This window comes from Archocentrus centrarchus, chromosome 23, assembly GCF_007364275.1.
Source record: "Archocentrus centrarchus isolate MPI-CPG fArcCen1 chromosome 23, fArcCen1, whole genome shotgun sequence".
NCBI lineage: Eukaryota > Metazoa > Chordata > Actinopteri > Cichliformes > Cichlidae > Archocentrus > Archocentrus centrarchus.
Window position 1 is genome coordinate 2,116,598 of NC_044368.1, and position 20,963 is coordinate 2,137,560.

General features: G+C 43.5%; 1 protein-coding gene across 1 annotated transcript; it reads right to left on the bottom strand.

Annotated features, from left to right (window-relative positions):
* Positions 1-1,239: 1,239 nt before the first annotated feature.
* On the bottom strand, positions 1,240-20,787 carry LOC115773371 (NLR family CARD domain-containing protein 3-like). Its single transcript, XM_030720076.1, has 8 exons — positions 20,685-20,787; positions 20,197-20,354; positions 19,373-19,608; positions 17,427-19,251; positions 16,801-16,974; positions 6,494-6,667; positions 1,852-2,030; positions 1,240-1,304 (listed from the first exon to the last, which is right to left on the bottom strand). The coding sequence occupies exons 2-7, from the start codon at positions 20,322-20,324 to the stop codon at positions 1,853-1,855; spliced, it is 2,715 nt and encodes a 904-aa protein (XP_030575936.1). The 5' UTR covers positions 20,325-20,354; positions 20,685-20,787; the 3' UTR covers positions 1,240-1,304; position 1,852.
* Positions 20,788-20,963: the final 176 nt, after the last annotated feature.

A 20,963-nucleotide genomic window follows, 5' to 3' on the forward strand; every position in this document is an offset into this window, starting at 1 on the left:
CTCCTAATGAACACTTTATAAACTCAGTAATATGAATTTTAAAGCCCCGTATTCCTGTCGCAGGGCGCAGGAATATCCTAAAAAAGAGTCCACTTTAAACTTTGCAGGAGCACGCAGCGTTTCCCCTCGTGATGAGTCCTCACTGACACTGAACGATGCAGGCGCTCCGTGCAGTTAAACACCGAGATTCAAAGTGTAATTATAAAAACTGGCTTATTCGACTGATTGCTAACATATGGATGAGAGAAAGACTGCTGGGTGAGCTCCAGTAACTGTATCAGCAGAGAGAGAGCGACCCTGGTTTCAAGGAGAAAAATAAATGGGCACAAATTTTCAGCTCTGACTCCATTTATTCTCTAGTTTTTCTACTTTAAACAGAAAATTTTAATTGCAGCATTGAGTGACTTCACCCTCAGTCTGACCCGCAGGGGGCAGCAGTCCATAAGAACTGGAGCAAACTGACAAAGAGGCACTGGGCTCAGTCACTGCCATTTAAAAAAAAGAAACGCCATGTTTATTTACAGGCACACATGCACAGCATGCTCAGACAGAAATGCAGCCACAGTTAAAATATCTGCTGGAGTGCAGAAACAAAGCAGTTTCTGTGGGTCCATGAACTCGGCACACACTCAGACAGCTGAATATCTTTAACATATTTGCATTTGTTTTCAGTTTTCAGGCTTTAAAATGACCTCTGCTGAGTTTCAGAGACGTGAGCTGCACAGGCCCGTCAGCTCAGTGTCCTCCTCAGACCTGCTGCAGAAGCACCAACAATAAACTGAGCTGCACTGCAATAACTTATGAATTAGTGTGACTTATAGTAGCTTTAAAAGGGCACTGGGTAATGTGAAAAATGTAGAAATGATGGATAAGTGTGTCCAAACCTGTGACTGGTACTGTATATATGACTTCATTGAAATAAGGCCTAACTCTATGCCAGATTCTCGCTGCATTCAGAGCAGCTGTGCAGTGCAGCAAGCTCTCATGTTAACCTGCTGGAGTGAACACACCTGAAAACACACCTGCACAGACTTTCAGCATCATCTGTTTCCTCCACAGAGGGAAGGAACTGCTGAGAGTCCTGAAACACTGTAGTGATGGATCTCCAGCTGATCCACTGAAAGAAAGAGTCTCTGTGAGCTGATGAGTCCTCTGTTGGTCACTGCTGGATGAAGCGCTGCTCTCCCCTCCACCTCTCAGTAACATGGCCCAGTCAGAGCTGCAGCTGCTTCAGTGTCATCATCAGGACACAGCTCATCCTCTCTCAGCACACACGCTGTCTTATTCACCAAGATGACTCCAATCTGCAGAGAGAGGAAAGAACAGACGTGTTAACTGTCTCAGCCGTCAGTGATGCAGATATAAAAAGCAGCAGAGGGGCGTTTCCTGCTGCCCCAGTGAAACAGATAAACATCTGTTTCTGAAATATCAGCTGACTAATGGATGCTGTTACTGAACATATCTGCATGAATCCACTGCCAGGACATATATTTAAATGTGACTCCTGGACTTCAGCAGAGCTGCTGCTCTGCACTAAGTGGTTTGCTCTCTGAAATAAGAGCCAGTGATTGCAGTTAGTGAGGATGGGACTGAGGCAGACCTGCTGAAAGCAGATCAGGTGTGAGGCTGTCAGCTGGAATCCATTTTTACTTCCTGTAGACTTGAATACATTTACACATCAGTTTATACACACAATCACAGGAAGCTTGTGGCTGGTCTGACCGACTGACCCGTCTATCATTGTTCTGCTCTCACAGATGTACTGAGAAGGCTGCGGGTTTGCAGGGCGCTCTGGATCTTTAATAAAATATTACTGAAAGCAGCGTGGCCTCAATCCAACCTTCTACTTACCTCAGATCCTCAGATCCAGTCTGCAGTGTGTGCTCTTTGCGTGATCAAACAGCTGCTGCAAATCTGAATTCTGCAAGTTGTTGTAGCTCAGGTCCAGATGTTTCAGATGGGAGGAGTTGGACTTCAGAGCAGAGACCAGAGCAGCACAACTGACCTCTGACAAACTGCAGCGATACAATCTGAATAAAGAAGAAACACATGAAGAGCAAATAACTTATATTATTCATTATCATTACCTCATATTATTCCGTGTGTGAACACTCTGACAAACAGGAAACTTCTTATCAGCCCTGTGCTATGTTAAAGTCATCTTATTATATCATCTGATACATCCCAGCACCTGAGCTTCCAGTCATCATAAAAAGAAAGTGCACCCTCTTTCAGTTCTGAGGTTTTATGTATGAGGACATAATAAGAATAATATGGTCCTTGGCAGGTTTTAATATTAGGTAAATACAACCTCAGATGCATAAAAACATGACATATTACACTGCGTCATTGTTCATTTCACTAAAGCTAATAATAAATGCGTGAGAGACTAAGCACACTTGAATAACTGACATTTATAAAAACTTAGTTTTTGATTCCTTTATTGTGTCTTAGTACTTAAAACCTAACAACTGTATTTTTACCATGACATGACTTGAAACAGGGTGAAGTGATGAATCGTCAATGTTGAGTTTATTTTTTTGCTAAGAATAAGTTAATAGTTTATTTTTCTTTTGGTAAATTTGAGTTCACTTTTTGGCACCAGCAGGCACCGGGTCATAGAGACCAGGCGACAGAAAGGCTGCAGACTAAAGGTCTATGTCTGTAAGTCTGCTGCAAATGCACTTTGGTATGGACGTGCTGGTATTTTTGAGATTTTTGACCTGTCCTGAGATGCCTCAGTGGCAGTTTGAGTTCTCGGTTTTTGGTGAGGACAAATAACCAATAACCACTACAGTCCCTGTAGTGGTTATTGGTTACATACAACTAGAAACATCTGGTCAGGGTCATGAAGCTCCTGTAACACACCAGTGCATGTACACACTGGAATCACTTTAAAAAGACTTCTTGGCACTTTTGCGATGTCACACTGAAATAAATAAAATAATTACTAATATTTCTCCTTCACCAAACATAATCAAAACACAACAGAATGCATCGTGAAAAGATGAAAATACAATTTCCAGCTAAATTTTCTACTCATATGCAGGATGTCAGGTCAGGGGGGAGATATCACCATCCTCACACTCTGAGGTACCAAGCCCCAAGAACAGCTGGTCTGTTGTATGCAGAGCAGCTGACCTGAAAGAGAAGATCATGGCTAAGCTGGAAATCTGGACCCTCTGTGGCAGATTACCAAGACCACGTGAAGTACCCTGTGAAAGTCTGATAGAAGATGTGAATGAACTATGGACAGAACTGTGGACAATCCCTACTGTGACCATCACTGAAACAAACCATCTGATGTATACCACGGCAGCAGTGATCTTCAAGATACTTGGCTCTACAGTGAATGACAGTCTCAAGGAAGAGTACCCTCCATGGAAAAGAAGACTAGAGGCTATTATCAAGGCAGCGCAGGGGGAAGTTAGCCAGCTATCAAAGCTGCAGAGAGGTGTGATGAAGAAGCCTAACAAATACAACAAGCTGTCCATACCTGAGGCCTTAGAGACTGCCAAGCAAAGACTCACGGCCTTGGTTAACTGTTTGAAGAAGTATACCAGAGGGATAGAAGCCAGGAGAATAAAACGGATGGTCTCCACAAGTTGAAAATGCAATTTTCAGCAAAATTTTCCACTCATATGGTTCAAGGTGATCCAAGGTGTACTCTCAGTGGCAGGGGAACAATATGAGAACAGCACCCCCACCAAGACTGGAGACGGAGCAATACTGGAAGAGCATATGGGAGGATGCAACACACAATACCAATGCTCAGTGGCTAGTGGATCTTAGAGCAGACCACAGCAACCTCCCTGAACAGGCTCCAGTAACCATCACAATGGCAGACATCCAGGAAAGAGTCTCACACATGAAGAGCTGGACAGCGCCAGGACCTGACATGATTCACACCTACTGGCTAAAGAAGCTAACTGCACTCCATCAGCACCTGGCAGCACAAATGCTAATGGCCTAAGACACACCCGGAATGGCTGACCGAAGCTCGGACAGCCCTCATCCCCAAGGATCCCAGAAGCGACTGGTTCCATCCAAAGACCGGCCAATAACCTGCCACAGTACAACATGGAAGCTCCTAACAGGCATCATAGTGGCTGAGCAGACACATGACTCAATACCTCAGCTGACCCCTGTATGGCATGTACCACTGGTAGATAGAAGAAGTGACTGATATAGAGAAATCTTACCAATGGCTGCAAAAACAAGGACAGACAGCACAGAGGCACTAATCATGGCAGCACAGGAACAAGTTCTGAGCACAAGGTCGATAGAGGCTGAGGTCTACCACACCAGGCAAGACCCCAGGTGCAGGCTGTGCACAGACGCCCCTGAGACAACCCAGCACATAGCAGCAGGGTGCAAGATTCTAGCAGGTAGGCCACACATGGAACACCATAACCAAGTGGATGGAATAGTATACAGGAACATCTGTGCCAAGTATGACCTGGAAGTCAATATGGGATTCACCCCCAAGGGTGGTTGAAAAAGACTGAACTAAGATCCTGTGGGACTTCCAGATACAGACAGGCAAACACTTGATGTCTAACCAGCTGGTTACAGTAATGGTGGACAAGCAGAGAAAAGATGCAGTGATAGATGCAGCAGTCAGTGGCGGTTTCTGATATGGGCGACATGGGCAGCCGCCCAGGGCGGCATTTCATCTAGGGCGGCATGACCGCCCCCCTTCCCCCAATGCATTGCGATCGCCGCAGCAGCGCCTACCGCACTACTCCACTTGTGGGGTAATAGGCGCCCTCTGCCTGCTGTGTATTGCATGTAGCTTTCTGCAATGGTCAGACAGGTTGTAACAGAAGGAAAGGGGCAGGCGGGGGATTCTCTGTCTCGCTGTCACTGCTTCACTAGATCGTCACACACACACAGCACTGCCCCGCCCCCTTCTCCTCTCAGCCTGGGGTGCGAGTCAAGTGAAGCAGTGATGGCGTGAGAGTGAGACAGTCAGCCGGGTTCATTCATTCATGCCTGTACAGTTTTGGCCTGGTTACAGCCAACAGTAACTGCTGAATTATAAATAAAGGCAACTCACCCAAAGCTCTGTATATTTACCTCCGCCAAGGAGGTTATGTTTTCGGTTGCGTTGTTTGTTTGTCTGTTTGTCTGTCTGTTTGTCAGCAGAATTACTCCAAAAGTTATGAACGGATGTCACTGAAATTTTGTGGAGCGGTTGGAAATGACAAGAGGAAGAAGTGATTAAATTTTGGTGGCGATCCAAATCACGATCTGGATCCAGGAATTTTTTTTAAGGATTCTTCAGTATTGCGGGATACAGGCAGAGCCTTCCCCTTTAAGAGACACCACCCACTTTTCTCTGCCCCGTGTGTGTATGCGGGCTAGCGTGGGAGACGAGCGCGAGGGAAAAAGTGTGTTCGGTGGCGGTGGAAAAAGGAATAAAAGTTCTGTTGCTAAAATCCTTCGACTTGCTGCATTTCTCCGCCTTGCTAAAGGTGACCCACATGGATGAACAAGTTAGTTACCAGCCACGAGCCAAGCGAAGTAGAGACCAGAGGTCTCCCTACTACGGTTAGGAGCCGCGATCTGGTCGAGGTAACACACTATTGCGGGATAGGGGGTTATTGTTGTCTGGGAAAGATGAAAGATTATTTCAAAGTATTTAGATACACGTATTACAGCGTCAGTGACCCTATGGCCTTGGCGGAGGTTTGCGCTCTCTGAGTGCTTCTAGTTAAATATATATCACACCTGGTGCTATTAACATGAGTTTCAATGGAGGTTTTGTTGTGTTGGGCTGGCAACTGTCAGTCAGATCTAACAACCCTGTGGATGGGCGGTGGTTATAACCTATTCAGCTTCAGTGCAAATTACGGCAGATGGAAAGGAAAAGGTCAAAGCCATCAGGTGTGCAGTTTAGGAAAAAGAGAAAAGAACAACAGGAGAAATAAGCAAAGATGAAGGTAAGCAGAAGCTGTGTAATATTTCAGTTTCTTCCATGTTTTTTCAAATAAAATTTAAAAGAAATTCTTTTTTTTTTTTTTTTTTTTTTTTTTTAATTTTTAAAAAATTTAAAAGAAATTCTGAGTGTGCCTGTGATGGTGGGGAGACCTTCAGTTAAAAGCTGTCTGTCAGACCATGGCAGAAAGCTACATGCACCACACAGCAGGTGCTCATTACCCCCCAAGTGGAGTAGTGCGGTAGGCGCTGCTGCGCGATTGCTATGGGGGGTTGGGGTGGGGGTGGGAGGGCGCCGGCAGGGATGCTCGCCCAGGGCGCCAAACAGGCTAGGACCGCCACTGGCAGCAGTACCAACATCAGGATGAAACACGAGAAGCTTGATAAATACCAATCAGAGAAGAGTTAGAGAGGATGTAGAAGGTGAAGCTAACACTGGTCCCCATGGTAATTGGAACACTCGGGGCGGTGACGCCCAAACTGGGAGGGTGGCGAATGCAGAATTTTTATATGAATAAGGACAGAGAGAGAAAGAGACGTTATGTAAACTGACCTCAGAGTCTCCAGTCTACAGTGTGGACTCTCCAGAAAGCCACACAGCTGTTTCACTCCTGAATCTTGCAGCTTGTTGAGACTCAGATCCAGATGTTTCAGATGGGAGGGGTTGGACTTGAGAGCAGAGACCAGAGCAGTACAGCTGAGCTCTGACAAATTGCAGTCCCACAAACTGAATAAAGAATAACACATATGGATAAAATTATTCATGTTCCAGTCAGATGGGTTTAGGTTTTAAATTTGCAGCTCAACATTGCTGTGTGCTAATCAGTGAGCTTTTCCATATAATGAGCAGAGTGACTTTGCCCTTCTGTTATTGTGGATCATCATCATCATCATCATCATCATCATCAGCCTTCTACACACATGATCCAAATGTCAGAACCACATTCAACAGCCTGTTAATGTGAACTCAAATCAATCACATATAACTGACCTCAGTCAAGTCTGTCATTACAGGATTAATGAGGTCACATATGTTGGACTACAAAATATTTATTATTTATCACGACCTTCTTCTTATAAACAAACCAGCTGAGTGCCTAACAAAGTTACACTGAAAATAAAACTTGTTCTGAGAGTTACTGTTTCTCCACTGCAGCTCAGCAGAGAAACACTGGAAACAAAGAGAGAAAACGGTGATGGGCTGATTTACTTCAGTTATTTGTAGTTTTGTCTTAACAACAGTCACCTCAAGGTGCTTTATGTTTTAAGACTGTACAATGATAGACAGAAAACCCCAAAAATCAGACGCCCCCCTATGAGCAAGCACAAAAGACACACTGTGGAAGAGAGCCAGAGCTTAATAATAACTAATGATTAAATGCAGAGGGAAAAAAGGTGAATGAAGAAGAAACACTCAGAACATCATGGGAACCCCTCAGCAGCCTAGGCCTATAGCAACATAACTAAGGGAGGGTTCAGGGTCACCTGATCCAACCCTAACTATGAGCTGTCACAGTTAGGCTGTGTGGCTGGCCGGGGTGGACCCAAATGCAGGACGCATGAGACAAACTAAAGTTTTAAGGCAGCTTTAATGCTGAAACTCTTTTCAAGATACAAAATCCCAAAATCCAAAGTCATAAAGAAAACCACAATATGGCACACTTGGAAACTAAAAAGGAATGCACACACAGCAGGCAGGGTGCTCAGACAATGATGCAACAATGAACAGAAGAAAACTGAGGGCTAAAATACACACAAGATAATGGGAGAGTGGAGACAGCAGGAAACAACAGGTGAACCAAATGAAGGTAATAACACAAAGGAAGAAATGCAAACACAAAGCACAGGGAACATAGGACTGTCAAAATAAAACAGGAAGTGACCAACCATGTTGCACACGCAGACTTGACAGAACACAAGGAATAGAATACACAAGAGACAGACACCTGAATACAGAGACACAGGAAAGACAACACAGCAAGCGGGGATTCATATAACTACCTGTAACTAATAAGACCTATAACCTAAAAGAACCAAAACCATAAGAAAACAGTATAACAACCAAAACTGCAAACAATGAACAAACTTAGTAAAACAATGAAAACAGAACCTTAAAGGAAAAACACAAAATGCTGGGCATGACATAAGCTTGATCATAAAGGAAAGTTTTAAGCCTAATCTTTTTTTTTTTTTTTTTTTTTTACATTATATTTATTGAATTTTTATGACATAGAAGAAAAACAAGCGATAGTGATACACTTAATACAGATTCACATTAAATAACTCAGTCCCCGAAGCGCAAAAAAAACCCCAAAAAAAACCACAAATAATAATAAAAAAAAAAAAAAAAAAAAAAAAAAAAAAAAAAAAATTAAACTCAGCAATCTCTGCACAGTTCTCTTAATGTCCTTTGTAATGTTTCAGAAACTTGATCAATGGTGACCATGTTTCTTCAAATTCCGCTCCCTTTCCTCTGACAATATAAGTGAGTCGCTCCAGAGTCATACATGATGCCATATCCTTCACCCACATGTGGTTTGATGGTATATCCATTTTTTTCCAGTGTAAAGATATTAGTCTCCTGGCCTGCAGGAGTCCAAAGTCAATCAATTTTAACTGTCTGGAATTAAAAACACAGTTCTCTGGATAAATACCTAAAATACACATTTTGGCCTCAGCAGATACATTGACTCCAACGATCTTTGACAAAGTTTGCGTAACCAAGTTCCAATATTGTTGTAATTTTGGACACTCCCATACACAGTGAAAAAGAGTACCCTTTCCAACCAAACATTTACAGCAGATATCTGGGATGTTAGGTGCCCAGCGGTTCAGTTTGACAGGAGTTATATAAGTTCTCATCAACCACTTGTACTGAAGGAGTTTCATCCTTGTATTAATTGACTGCTTTTGGGCTTTTACGCATGCAGATTCCCAGTCCGCTACCTGTATCTCTTCTCGGATGTCAGATCTCCATGCATCCAATCTATCTGCAGTGGATTCCTTATCATGCACTAGTAAAGCTGCATAAAATAAGGAAATGTGACCTCTCCTCTCTAAATTTTCTAGTATAATGTTCTCTAGGTATGACAGTGGTGGTTTAGATTCAATCTGTTTGTGTTTTGACATAATAAAATGTTTAATTTGTAAGTACTTATAAAAGTGTTTCTTTGAAATGTTATATATTTGACATAACTGCTCAAATGTAAGAAGCCTGTCATCCTTATAAAGATCTGCCAGTTTCTGTACACCTTTATTTGACCAGATTTTGAAACCTCCATCAGCTCTTCCTGCCTTAAAATATCTGTTCCCCCAGATAGGTGAGAAAGAAGAAATGGAAGGGATATCTCCAATATATTGATGGGTTTTATACCAAACATCAATTGTGTTTTTTAAAAAGGGATTTTTTGTCATTTTTATCAATTGTTTTGGCCTTGTGGAATATAAATACAAATTTAATCTAAGGTTTGTTACTAATTGTTCAATTCTTATCCATGCTGGGGGCGTTTCGGTTGAAAAGTAGAACATGGCTGAACGCAGCTGGGCGGACCAATAATACAATTTAAGATTAGGAAGTTGTAACCCCCCTCTCTCATATGGCAGGTATAACAAGCGAAGTCTTAATCTAGGTTTTTTATTATTCCAAATAAATCTACTAAAAATACTGTTTAATCCATTAAAAAATTGTTTTGGAAGAGGCAAAGGTATTGACTGAAAAAGATACAAAAATTTTGGTAATATATTCATTTTGATCATGTTTATTCTGCCAATCAATGATATGGGCATTATCATCCATTTATTTAGTGACTCGTTTACTTCACTGACCAGAGGATCATAGTTTGTTGATACAATTGTTTTAATGTCTGGGGTTATTTTAACACCAAGGTACACAAATCCTTCTCTTGCATTGATAAATGGGGTTTGTATAACCGGGTTTAATCTTTCATCCCTGTTCAAAAATAGAATAGAGGACTTTGAATCATTTATTTTGTAGCCAGAAAACTGACCAAACAACTCCACCTGTTGCATTAAATTTGGGATGCTAATGGACAAACTTGTCAAAAAAACTATCAGATCGTCAGCATATAATGCCAATCTATGCTCTTGGTCTCCCAACTGAATGCCAAATAGATCAGTTCGCATTCTTATCATCATTGCCAAGGGTTCTATGGCTAAGACAAATAACACTGGGGATAACGGGCAACCCTGGCGAGTGGAACGTTCTAATGTGAAGGGTTTGGAGGCTAAGTTGTTTGTCCAAACACTAGCTTCGGGAATTGTATACAAAAGCTTAACCCATCTGAGGAAATTGCAGCCAAATCCATATCTCGGAAGAACGTTAAATAGATATGACCATTCAATTCTGTCAAAGGCCTGACGGGCATCAAGTGATAATAAAGCCGTATCTTTAGCGTCAAATTTCTCATGAATTATATTTAGGACTCTTCTTATGTTGTGAAACCCTTGACGTTTTGGTACAAAGCCATTTTGATCGTTATGAATTAAATGTGGGATAAAGGGGTCTAGTCTTTTTGCTAAGGCTTTGCAAAGTATTTTAGTGTCCACCCCCATCAGACTGATTGGTCTAAATGAAGAGCACTCCTCGGAAGGCTTACCAGGCTTTAACATCAGTACGATCATTGCTTGTCTTAGAGTAGGTGGGAGAACTTCATTTCTAAATGCTTCTTCATACATATTGAAGAGCGGGACTATAAGTTTTTCTTTGAAAGTTTTGTAGAATTCGATGGGGAAGCCGTCTGGCCCAGGAGCTTTACCACTATTGATACTTTGTATGGCCTGTGAAATTTCTTCAATCGTTAAATTTGTATCCAATGCCCAGGCCAGTATGTCCTGTCGCCTGTTTGTGTCTATTGTTGAGTGAATGGGCATCTAGGAGGAGCGGGCCGCCCTCTGCGGTGGGGGCGAGGGCGCCAACCTCGGGTGCTGCAGTGCTCCGGGATGCTGTCACCGCGGCCCCGGGCTCACCTCCCCCTGCCCTGTGCTGGGGTGTGGGAGGTCGGGGTGCCTATTGAGCCAGCGGCCAGCTGGCTCTCTTCTTCCAGGATTTTTCCTGGTCATATGCCCCCCCCCCCTCCCCCTCCCCATACACAAACACACACACACACACACACAGAATACACATCACTCACAGATGTAGGATGGAGAGGCCACGTGGAGAGCTGCACCACCACTTGCCTCTCCGTTTTAATTGCACTTTAGTCATTATAACTCACAACACATACACACTTACACCCTGATACACATAGGACCCTTGGGGCAGGCATGTTACTCAGAGGTTGATGAGATGGGCCGCTGAGGTGGCCCCACTCGGATCCTCGTCACTGTCTGTCTCCAAATTTTATTTGCACTTTAGACATGGAGGGTTTTGGGGGGGCAGTGTGGGCAAGCGCTGACGACCAACAGTTGGCGCTTGTGGCATAACTGTCCCCTCAATTTTAACTGCACCCTATACACCTCATTCACTCACAAACATTAACACATAGACCTACAAGTTGGGGAGGAGGAGGGGTGGATGGGTCATCTTACACCCCGATTTCTTGCGTCTCGCCCGGGGTAGGGGTCGGGTGGTTCCTTGGGGACCGGGCTGGTGGCGTCCTGGGGTCGCTGTTGGCCCTGGGGTGGTTTCCACTTGCCCCGCCTTCAGAGGGTGGGTAGCTATGGATGAATGTGTGTCTTTGTGTATTTGTCACCGTCTCCGTGAGTATGGGTGGGTGAGTGAATGTGTATGTATGGCATATCTGTGTGTGGGTAAGTATGTATGGGCATGTATGAGTATCTGTGTATAAATGTGTACACGGGTGTCTGGGTGTGTTTGTATGTATGGCTGGACCTGGGTCTGGGCCTTGTGCCTTGCCTCCTGGCCGCTCCTTGCTGGTTGCCTCCTCCCCCCTACCCCCCTGGGATGGGGGTGCCTCGGGGTTCCTGGGTGGGGCTGGGTGTTCTGGCGTGGGTACTGGCCTGCCCCCCTTGGGGGTGCGGTGCGGGGCTGCGTTGGCTTCTTCGGCGTGGGGGGGGGCTCTGTGGAGGGTCGGGCGGTCCTTGGGTGCCGTGGGCCCGGGAGCCCTGCCGCCGGCCAGTGCAGGGGGCTGGCCGCTGGGGGGGGGCTGGCTTCTCATCGCCTTGGGTTCCCTGGAGCCCTCGCTCCTCGACTGGGGGGGCTCCGTCTGAGACCACCCTCTCCCGTCTGCTGGGGTAGGTGTGCGGTTGTCTTTGGACTGAGTGGCCGGGGGTCTTCCTGGCCCTTGGTGGGCTGCTGGTGGCCTGGGGTTCTGGGGGCTTTCCGTACCTGCCTCTGGCTTCTGATGGGTGGAGCTGCAGCGTTTTGCCCTCATTGGTAAGTACGTTCCATGACACAGACACAAACATGACACAGACACAAACGCCCACTCAATCACAACTCAACAAAATTGTTGGTGTGCGTAACATGCTTTGTTAGTTTTGTTTTTCACACACAAATTTATTTTTGCAAGTATTGATAGTATTTTTTTTTATATGTTAAAGTGATGAACTATCTGATTAATAGACTTGTGCTCTTTCCCCTTTTTTTTTTTGCTCCCTTTCTCTCTCCCTTTTTCTTCTCTTTATTTTCCTCTTCTTCAGCCTGTCAGCTCTGGCTGTTACATAGTATGTGGAAAAATAACTCAGATAAATAAAATAAAGGGTTAAAACAACAACAAGAAGAGCCTATTGAGAACCTATAGAGCTCATCTTGAAATAGCAAATATGTTTGGCACAACAACGCATTCAGATCACAGTTCTGCTTGCAAGATCTACCAGACATGACAGGCTAAAAAAAAAAAAAAAAAAAAAAAAAAAAAAAAAAAAATTTGTATCCAATTCCTTTTTTGTTTCTTCTGTGAGTGTCTGAAACTGAAGTTGGTCTAAGAATATATCTTGTTCTTCCAAGGTGTGGTAGCACTCTGATTTATATAGTTTCACATAGAATTGCCTAAAGCTATCGTTAATCTCAGATGGATCTACTGTTACACTGCCAGAGGGGGTCTTTATACTATTAATTGCTCTTTCACTTTGTATTTTCTTAATTCTCCATGCCAATAGTTTCCCAGCTTTCTCTCCTTGGTCATAGTAAGATTGTTTTAACCACATTAAACTTTTTGCTGCTGCCTCATAAGATAATTTATTATATTCAGTTCTCAAACGTAACAATTCACTCTGCTTTACTTGGTCGTCGTCGGCATTTAAGTCTAATTCCAAAAATTTGATTTGTTTATCCAAAATTTCCATTTGTTTCTTATGTTGTTTGTTTTTTGTACTTGTATAGCTAAGAATTTCACCTCGGATATATGCTTTAAATCCTTCCCATCTCACTGAGGCGCAAGTCTGATCCGTATTTAATGCAAAATAAGTATCTATCTTCTCCCCTATCAATTTGACAAAGTTTTGATCCTGTAGCCATTTTGCTTGAAACCGCCAACGGGGTGAATTATGCACAAAATTTTCCATGTAAATATTCAGTGAGATAGCTGCATGATCACTGATCACTATGCTGTCATACTGACATTGTTTGACCCTTGATAAAAGTTCTCTTGAAACAAGAAAATAATCTATACGTGAGCGGGATTTATGCATACTCGAGTGACAAGAGAATTCTATTTTATCAGGATTTTGTTCTCTCCACACTTCCACCAAGTTGATATCCAATATATATTGATTTATTAATTTTCTAGTTTGAGTTTTATAAACATCTGAGCCAATTGATCGGTCAATATTTGGTTTTAGAGTGCAATTAAAATCTCCTCCAATTACGTAAAATCCTTGAAGAGTAGATATAGTAAGAAACAGATCTTCAAAAAATTTTGGCTTATTTTCATTTGGGCCATATAAACTCACTAAATTTAAAGTAAATGAGAAAATATTACCCTGCACAATTACGTACCTACCAGCTGGATCTTTTATTGTTTTTACTATTTGGAATGGTATGCTTTTGTGGATCAAAATAATTACGCCTCTTGCATAATTATTATATGATGCATGTATCACATGGCCTGGCCATCTATTTTTTACAAACTTTATCTCACAATCTGTTAAATGCGTTTCTTGAAGAAAAATTATCTTTGATTTAAGTTGCTTAATCCTGTTTATAACCTGTTTCAGTTTAGTTCGTTTCCTGAGTCCCCTCACATTCCAGCTTGTAATTTTTATGTAAGAGATATTATGAGTATTAACTTGTTCCATACTTTGTTTTTTCCTGGAATATTAATGACAATAGATGATGCTGAGTTAACGTAAAATGCACAAAGATTTGAGTAAAATAAAATAAGTAATTAAATAAGAAAAGAAAACCCTGAAAATGACACATAACCCTTAAATTCCCCCCTCCCTTACTCAGATTAATAAATTGGGGCTTATGCTAATCCACAAATAAGAGGAGTAGCTGAACTATGAAACCCACTTCAAAAGCAACAGTGGTGTCCGTGAACCATACACCATAATAAAACATTAATACAGCAAACCCATAAGTAGCCATAGATTCCCTCTTCTGAGAGGCGCTCAACCAAAAATATTTCGTATTAATATGACCTACATAGCCAGCAAGTACAAACTGTTAGAAGCGTTATATGAACATGTTAAACTATCCTGCATAAGAAAACAGTATACATAAAAGTCACTCCGTAGCTGCTTATGACTTATACATACATCAAAGATTAACTTGATATTATGTCAGCTGAGGTAGAGAAAAACAGCTATCAGTTATAAGCAGCTAATTCGGTGGTTCAGGAATTGAACCGCTCACCAGTACAGTCAGTCCTGTCCAGAGTGTGTGCGGAGGAAATCCCCAGCTTCCTTAGGAGATGAAAACAACTGTATCTTCCCTTTGTGGAGGATCCTCATTTTGCATGGGTTATATTGAAACCCGCGGAACAGTCCTTTTTCAGCAAAAGCTTTCCTGATGTTATCGAACTCAGCTCGCTGTCGAATGGTTTCTGCTGAAAGATCCTGAACGAAAAAAATTTTATTCCCATCGCATTCAATGTTGCGTTGTTTTGTAGAGCGGAAAACAAATTCCCGATCTTGGAAATTCAGGAAACGGATGAGGACGGCTCTGTGCTGGTTCGGTTTTGGAGGTGCTAGGGTGCGGTGGGCCCTCTCAATGATGAAGGATCTATCGGTCTCCAGCCAGCGCGGCAGCATCTCCCGTATAAACTCCAGCAAAGGCCGCTGACCCTCAGCGTTCTCCCGGAGCCCAAAAAGACGCAGGTTCTTCCTTCGGCCTCGGTTCTCCAGGTCGTCGGTCTTAGCTTCCAAGTAGGATATTCGCTTCAGAGCTTTGGCAAGATTAGCCGTACTAGTTTCTAAGAGTTCCTCCGCCGTAACAATTCTGTTTTCAGCTTCCTCCAGTCTAGTAGCATTAGCAGCCACATTTTGCTTCACCTCTGCTATGTTTTTCTCCAAAGAGGCGATGGACTTCGTCATTTCACCCATACGGTTATCTATGCTGTCCAATTTGTTTCCAAATCCACCGAACTCTGAATGCAACGACCGAAGTTCAGCTAGCACCGTGCTAAGGTCACACATGCTATCAATGCTAGCGGCTCCCTCTTTGTCTTGATCTGCTACCGAAGTATCAGTTTTAGCTGGTTTTTGGGAACCGCGTTTTCGTGTGAAAATATCACAGTCCTTAAGAGTGGTCGATTTTGACATTTTCGGGTCCAGATTACGTTTCTAATCCTGGGTTTTTCAAAGTTTTGGTGCAGGTCTCACGGAGCATCCACTTTAAGCTGCCATCTTAGTTCGCGGCTCCACAGCGCCCCCCCTAAGCCTAATCTTAAAAATAGAGAGGGTGTCTGTCTCCTGAATCCAAGCTGGGAGCTGGTTCCACAGAAGAGGCGCCTGAAAGCTGAAGGCTCTGCCTCCCATTCTACTCTTAAGGAACCACAAGTAAGCCAGCAGTCTGAGAGAGAAGTGCTCTATTTGGGTGATATGGGACTATGAGGTCTTTAAGATAAGATGGGGCCTGATTATTCAAGACCTTGTATGTGAGGAGAAGAATTTTAAATTCTATTCTAGATTTAACAGGGAGCCAATGAAGAGAAGCCAATATGGGAGAAATCTGCTCTCTCTTTCTAGTCCCTGTCAGTACTCTAGCTGCAGCATTTTGGATCAGCTGAAGGCTTTTTAGGGAGCTTTTAGGACAGCCTGATAATAATGAATTACAATAGTCCACCCTAGAAGTAATAAATGCATGAATTATCTTTTCAGCATCAGTCTGAGAAAGGATGTTTCTAATTTTAGAAATATTGCGCAAATGCAAAAAATCAGTCCTACATATTTTATTAATATGTGCATTGAAGGACATATCCTGGTCAAAAATGACTCCAAGATTTCTCACAGTGTTACTGGAGGCCAAAGTAATGCCATCCAGAGTAAGTATCTGGTTTGACACCATGTTTCTAAGATTTGTGGGGCCGAGAACAAGAACTTCAGTTTTATCTGAATTTAGAAGCAGGAAATTAGAGGTCATCCAGGCCTTTATGTCTTTAAGACATTCCTGCAGTTTAACTAATTGATGTGTGTCATCTGGCTTCATTGATAAGTAAAGCTGAGTATCATCTGCATAGCAATGAATATGATTTCTAATGATACAGCAGGAGAGAGCTTGTGTAATGTAAATAAATTTGGTCCCAGCGCCAAATGTGGTCTTCCCCATGCAGAAGCAGCAGGAGAACTAAAAGAGCATAGAGGCTAACAGCAAAGTGTCAACAGTTTGAAGGTGTTAGGGTACAGCAGTCTGGCAGGCAGGATATGGACCGACATGCAAGACTTGGGATCCAGAGATAAACTCAAAGGGCGAAAATAACAACAACAACAACAACTGACCTCAGACTCTCCAGTGTACAGTTTGCGCTCTCCAGACCAGAAAACAGCTGCTTCAAAACTGAATCCTGTAGTTTGGTTCCACTCAGGTCTAGCTCTGTCAGATGGGAGGGGCTGGACGTCAGAGCCGATGCTACAATTTCACAGTGGCTCTCTGACAGCTCACAGCTAGAAAGCCTGCAATTGCAAATATTTTACAAAACATGCTGTTATAAAGTGAGTAATTTGTATTTACTTCCTGCATTTAACAAGAAATAATTGTACATTAAGACATTCCTGCAGTTTAATTAACTGATGTGTGTCACAACAATTAGTGGCACAGAGATGAGTCCACTGCCAACTCAGATTGCTGGATTCAGAGTCCAGAGTGGTTACCATTAGAAAGAATGAGCATGAGAAACTATAGAAGTACCAGCTGGAGCAAATCTGCAAGAAAATGGTTCTTGTGGTTAAAGAAGAGGCTTTAGAAACACATGCACACTACTCCCCCACCCCATGTCAGAAGGACCTTTAGACTTATGTGCTACTCCTCTGCAGCATGAGTCTTTCTAGTGTGATCTGTACTTTGTGGTAAATAATTGAGCAACTCAACTCTAATAATTTACAGTTTTAATCAGATCTGGACTCACCGAGCCTTTCTGCAGTTCCTTACAGCTGGAATCAATCTCCATCGTCCCTCCTCTGATGTGTTGTACTTCTTCAGGTCCATCTCATCCAGAACCTCCTCTGACATCTGCAGCATGTAGGCCAGAGCTGAGCACTGGATCTCAGAGAGTTTCTTCTCTGATCTGTTCTCTGACTTCAGAAACTCTTGGATCTCCTGATGGACTGAGAGGTCCTTCAGCTCCATCAGACAGTGGAAGATGTTGATGCTTCTGTCAGGAGAGATGTTATCACTCTTCATTTTCTTCAGATTATTGATGACTCTCTGGATGATCTCTGGACTTTTCTCTGTCTGACCCAGCAGACCTCTTAAGAGTCTTTGGTTGGACTCCAGAGAGAGGCCATGAAGGAAACGAACAAACAGGTCCAGGTGGCCATTTTTACTCTGGAGGGATTTCTGCATCATGGTGGATAGAAAGTCTTCTTGAAAATAGATGGCTATACCATCATCATTTTCATCAATGAATACATCTGGACAGTCATTTGTCAGGAAGTCCTCCAGCACCTCCATCTTCCTGCTGGTGAAACAGTGGAACATGTAGACTGCAGCCAGAAACTCCTGAATGCTCAGATGAACAAAGCAGTAGACTGGTTTCTGGAAGATCACACACTCCCTTTTGAAGATCTCTGTACAAAATCCTGAGTACACTGAGGCCTCTGTCACATCCAGACCACACTGCTCCAGGTCTTCTTGGTAGAACATGATGTTTCCTTTCTCTAGATGTTCAGACGCCAGCCTCCCCAGCTTCAGAAGAACTTCCCTGTCAGCCTCCGTCAGCTCCTGTGGACTCGTCTCATGTCCCTCATGGTACTTGTTCTTCTTCCTCTTCGTCTGAACCAGCAGGAAGTGTGAGTACATGTCAGTCAGGGTCTTGGGCAGCTCTCCTCTCGGCTCTGTGGTCAACATGTGCTCCAGAACTGTAGCAGTGATCCAGCAGAAGACTGGGATTCTGCACATGATGTGGAGGCTCCTGGATGTCTTCATGTGGGAGATGATTCTGCTGGACAGCTCTTCATCACTGAATCTCCTCATGAAGTACTCCTCCTTCTGGGCATCAGTGAAGCCTCGTACTTCCGTAACCCTGTCAACACATCTAGGAGGGATCCGATTGGCTGCTGCAGGTCGGGAAGTTATCCAGACGAGAGCCGAGGGAAGCAGCTTCCCCTCGATGAGGTTTGTCAGCAGCACATTGACTGATGACTTCTGTGTGACATCAGACACTAGCTTCCTGTTGGTGAAATCCAATGAAAGTCTGCTTTCATCCAGGCCATCAAAGATGAACAGAAGCTTCCAGACAGCGAGCTTCTCTGCTGGGACCTTCTGTAATGTTGGATGGAAAACATGGAGCAGCTCCAGAAGACTGTACTGCTGATCTCTGATCAGGTTCAGCTCCCTGAATGAAAGCAGCATCACCACACTGACATGTTGGTTCTCCAAGCCCTCTGCCCAGTCCAGACTGAACTTCTGCACTGAGAAGGTTTTTCCAACGCCAGCGACGCCATTGGTCAGAACCACTCTGATGGGTCTCTGTTGGTCAGGGAAGGCTTTAAAGATGTCGTGGCACCTGATTGGTCTGTCATAGAGGGTCTTCTTCTTGGAAGCTGTCTCCAGCTGCCTCACCTCATGTTCGGTATGACCCTCTTCTCTCTGTCCCTCTGTGATGTAGAGCTCAGTGTAGATCCTGTTCAGGAGGGTTCCACTTCCTGTTTGATCACTTCCTTCAGTCACACGTTCACATCTCCTCCTCAGACTGAGCTTATGTTCCTCTAAAACCTCCTGCAGACCAGCATCTGCTGAAAGACAGAAAAACACTGAGACTAAGGAGAAAGAAACTCTGAAATGTGTCAACAACACAACAAGAAGTCCAGTTTTCAGAAATGAGTCCATCAGCAGACAGATGTTCAGTCTTACTTTGTCCACAGCTGCTCTGACTGGCTGTCTGCAGTCCAGCTCTGGTTCTGGGTCTTTCCCCACAGTGGGGACAGGAGGAGTCTCCTGATGAAGCAGACTGGTCCCAGTATGAGGAGATGCACTGTCTGCAGAACCAGTGTCCACAGCTGGTAGAGACCGGATCCTTCAGGACGTCCTGACACAAAGAATAGCAGGACAGCGGCTCCTCCACACAGACACGACTCCTCTTCTTCTCTCTGTGGACACCAAGAAAAATTATTCTGACCAGAAAGAAACAGAAAAGTCTTAAATACAGAAGTTAAATACCAGCACTGGGTAACAGAAAGGACAAAAAACACTGTCACCAAGTGCTTGCTCATAGTTGGTCGTTTTGACAGTTGGATTTTCTCTGTAATTATTGTAGGGTCTTGGAATTGAGTTGGGGGGGGCAGGGTACACCCTGTAAAGGTCACCAGCCTGTCACAGGGCTAACACATGGAGATTGACAACCATTCACACTCACATTCACACCTATGGGCAATTTAGTATCACCAATTAACCTAACCCCAGTAACTGCATGCCTTTGGACTGTGGGAGGAAACCGGAGTACCCAGAGGAGAACATGCAAACTCCACACAGAAAGACCCTGAGAGAAAGACTATGTTAAAAAAAAGTATTTTCCTCTTATTTGATTACAATACAAATAAATAAGCCAAATAAAAGTTTCTCAATGGAAATAATGAGAAGAAGAAGAAAAAATAACCCTACACCTGAAAACATCAGGGGTTCGGCCATGTTTGATGGGTAAACACGTTAGAATGCAGTTGGGTGTAACCGTCACTTACTCAGTGTCAGAGAGTCCGGGCTGAATGCTGAAGACTGGAGGCTGAGCTTTGGACCGGTTACTCTTCATCGACAGACAGCTGGACCCTGGAGCCTCCGCTCTGTCCTCCTCTCCCTGCAGATCTCTCATTTTCAGTGCATCCGAGAGAAAATGGCAAAACTGAAAGACAAAAAATTCACACCCAGAAGAGAAAGTAACACAAGCACACACACAGAGAGAGAGAGAGTAGTGTGTAACAAACCAAACTGACACTTCTCATAAATGAGCAGACCTTTATTTTCATTTACAGTCCACAGAGCGACGGGTGAGCATTCATCTGCATCCAGCATGTTTCAGTGTGTATCATGCCACAGGCACGTGTACCAAAATGTACTAACATTACTGTCAGAGTTGTTGTTTAGACTTGAGGCACATTCATACAAATTCTTTCCAGTCAGAAACTAATTTTTCTGATTATTCATAAACCATATAAATACACAATAACTCTACCTTGTTTTCGTCCTCCTGCCCCGTAACTGTAAATGAAGTTTGAACCTTTCAGCAGAGCAGAAAACCGCTTCCTGTCATCTCAAGTTCCAGGAAATCACACAACTGCATCACTGTGCGAGACACAAATCAGTTCACTGAATCAGCATTAAAACAGTGACAGACCCTCATGTTGAGCTGTGCATTAGTGACAGACAGACTCTCTCTTTCTGTTCCTTTTACAGAGCACAGTGGTGTTTTTCCAACCCAGTACTAGCAAGGTGTACCTAATAAAGTGTCCAG

Excerpts from the sequence above, each read along its gene's own strand:
- LOC115773371 (XM_030720076.1), bottom strand. The coding sequence starts at position 20,324 with ATGAGAGATCTGCAGGGAGAGGAGGACAGAGCGGAGGCTCCAGGGTCC. Across the intron at positions 19,252-19,372 it reads TCAGAGCAGCTGTGGACAAA|ATGCTGGTCTGCAGGAGGTT; the intron begins GTAAGACTGAAC and ends GTCTTTCAGCAG. Across the intron at positions 2,031-6,493 it reads TGTAGACTGGAGACTCTGAG|ATTGTATCGCTGCAGTTTGT; the intron begins GTCAGTTTACAT and ends TTCTTTATTCAG.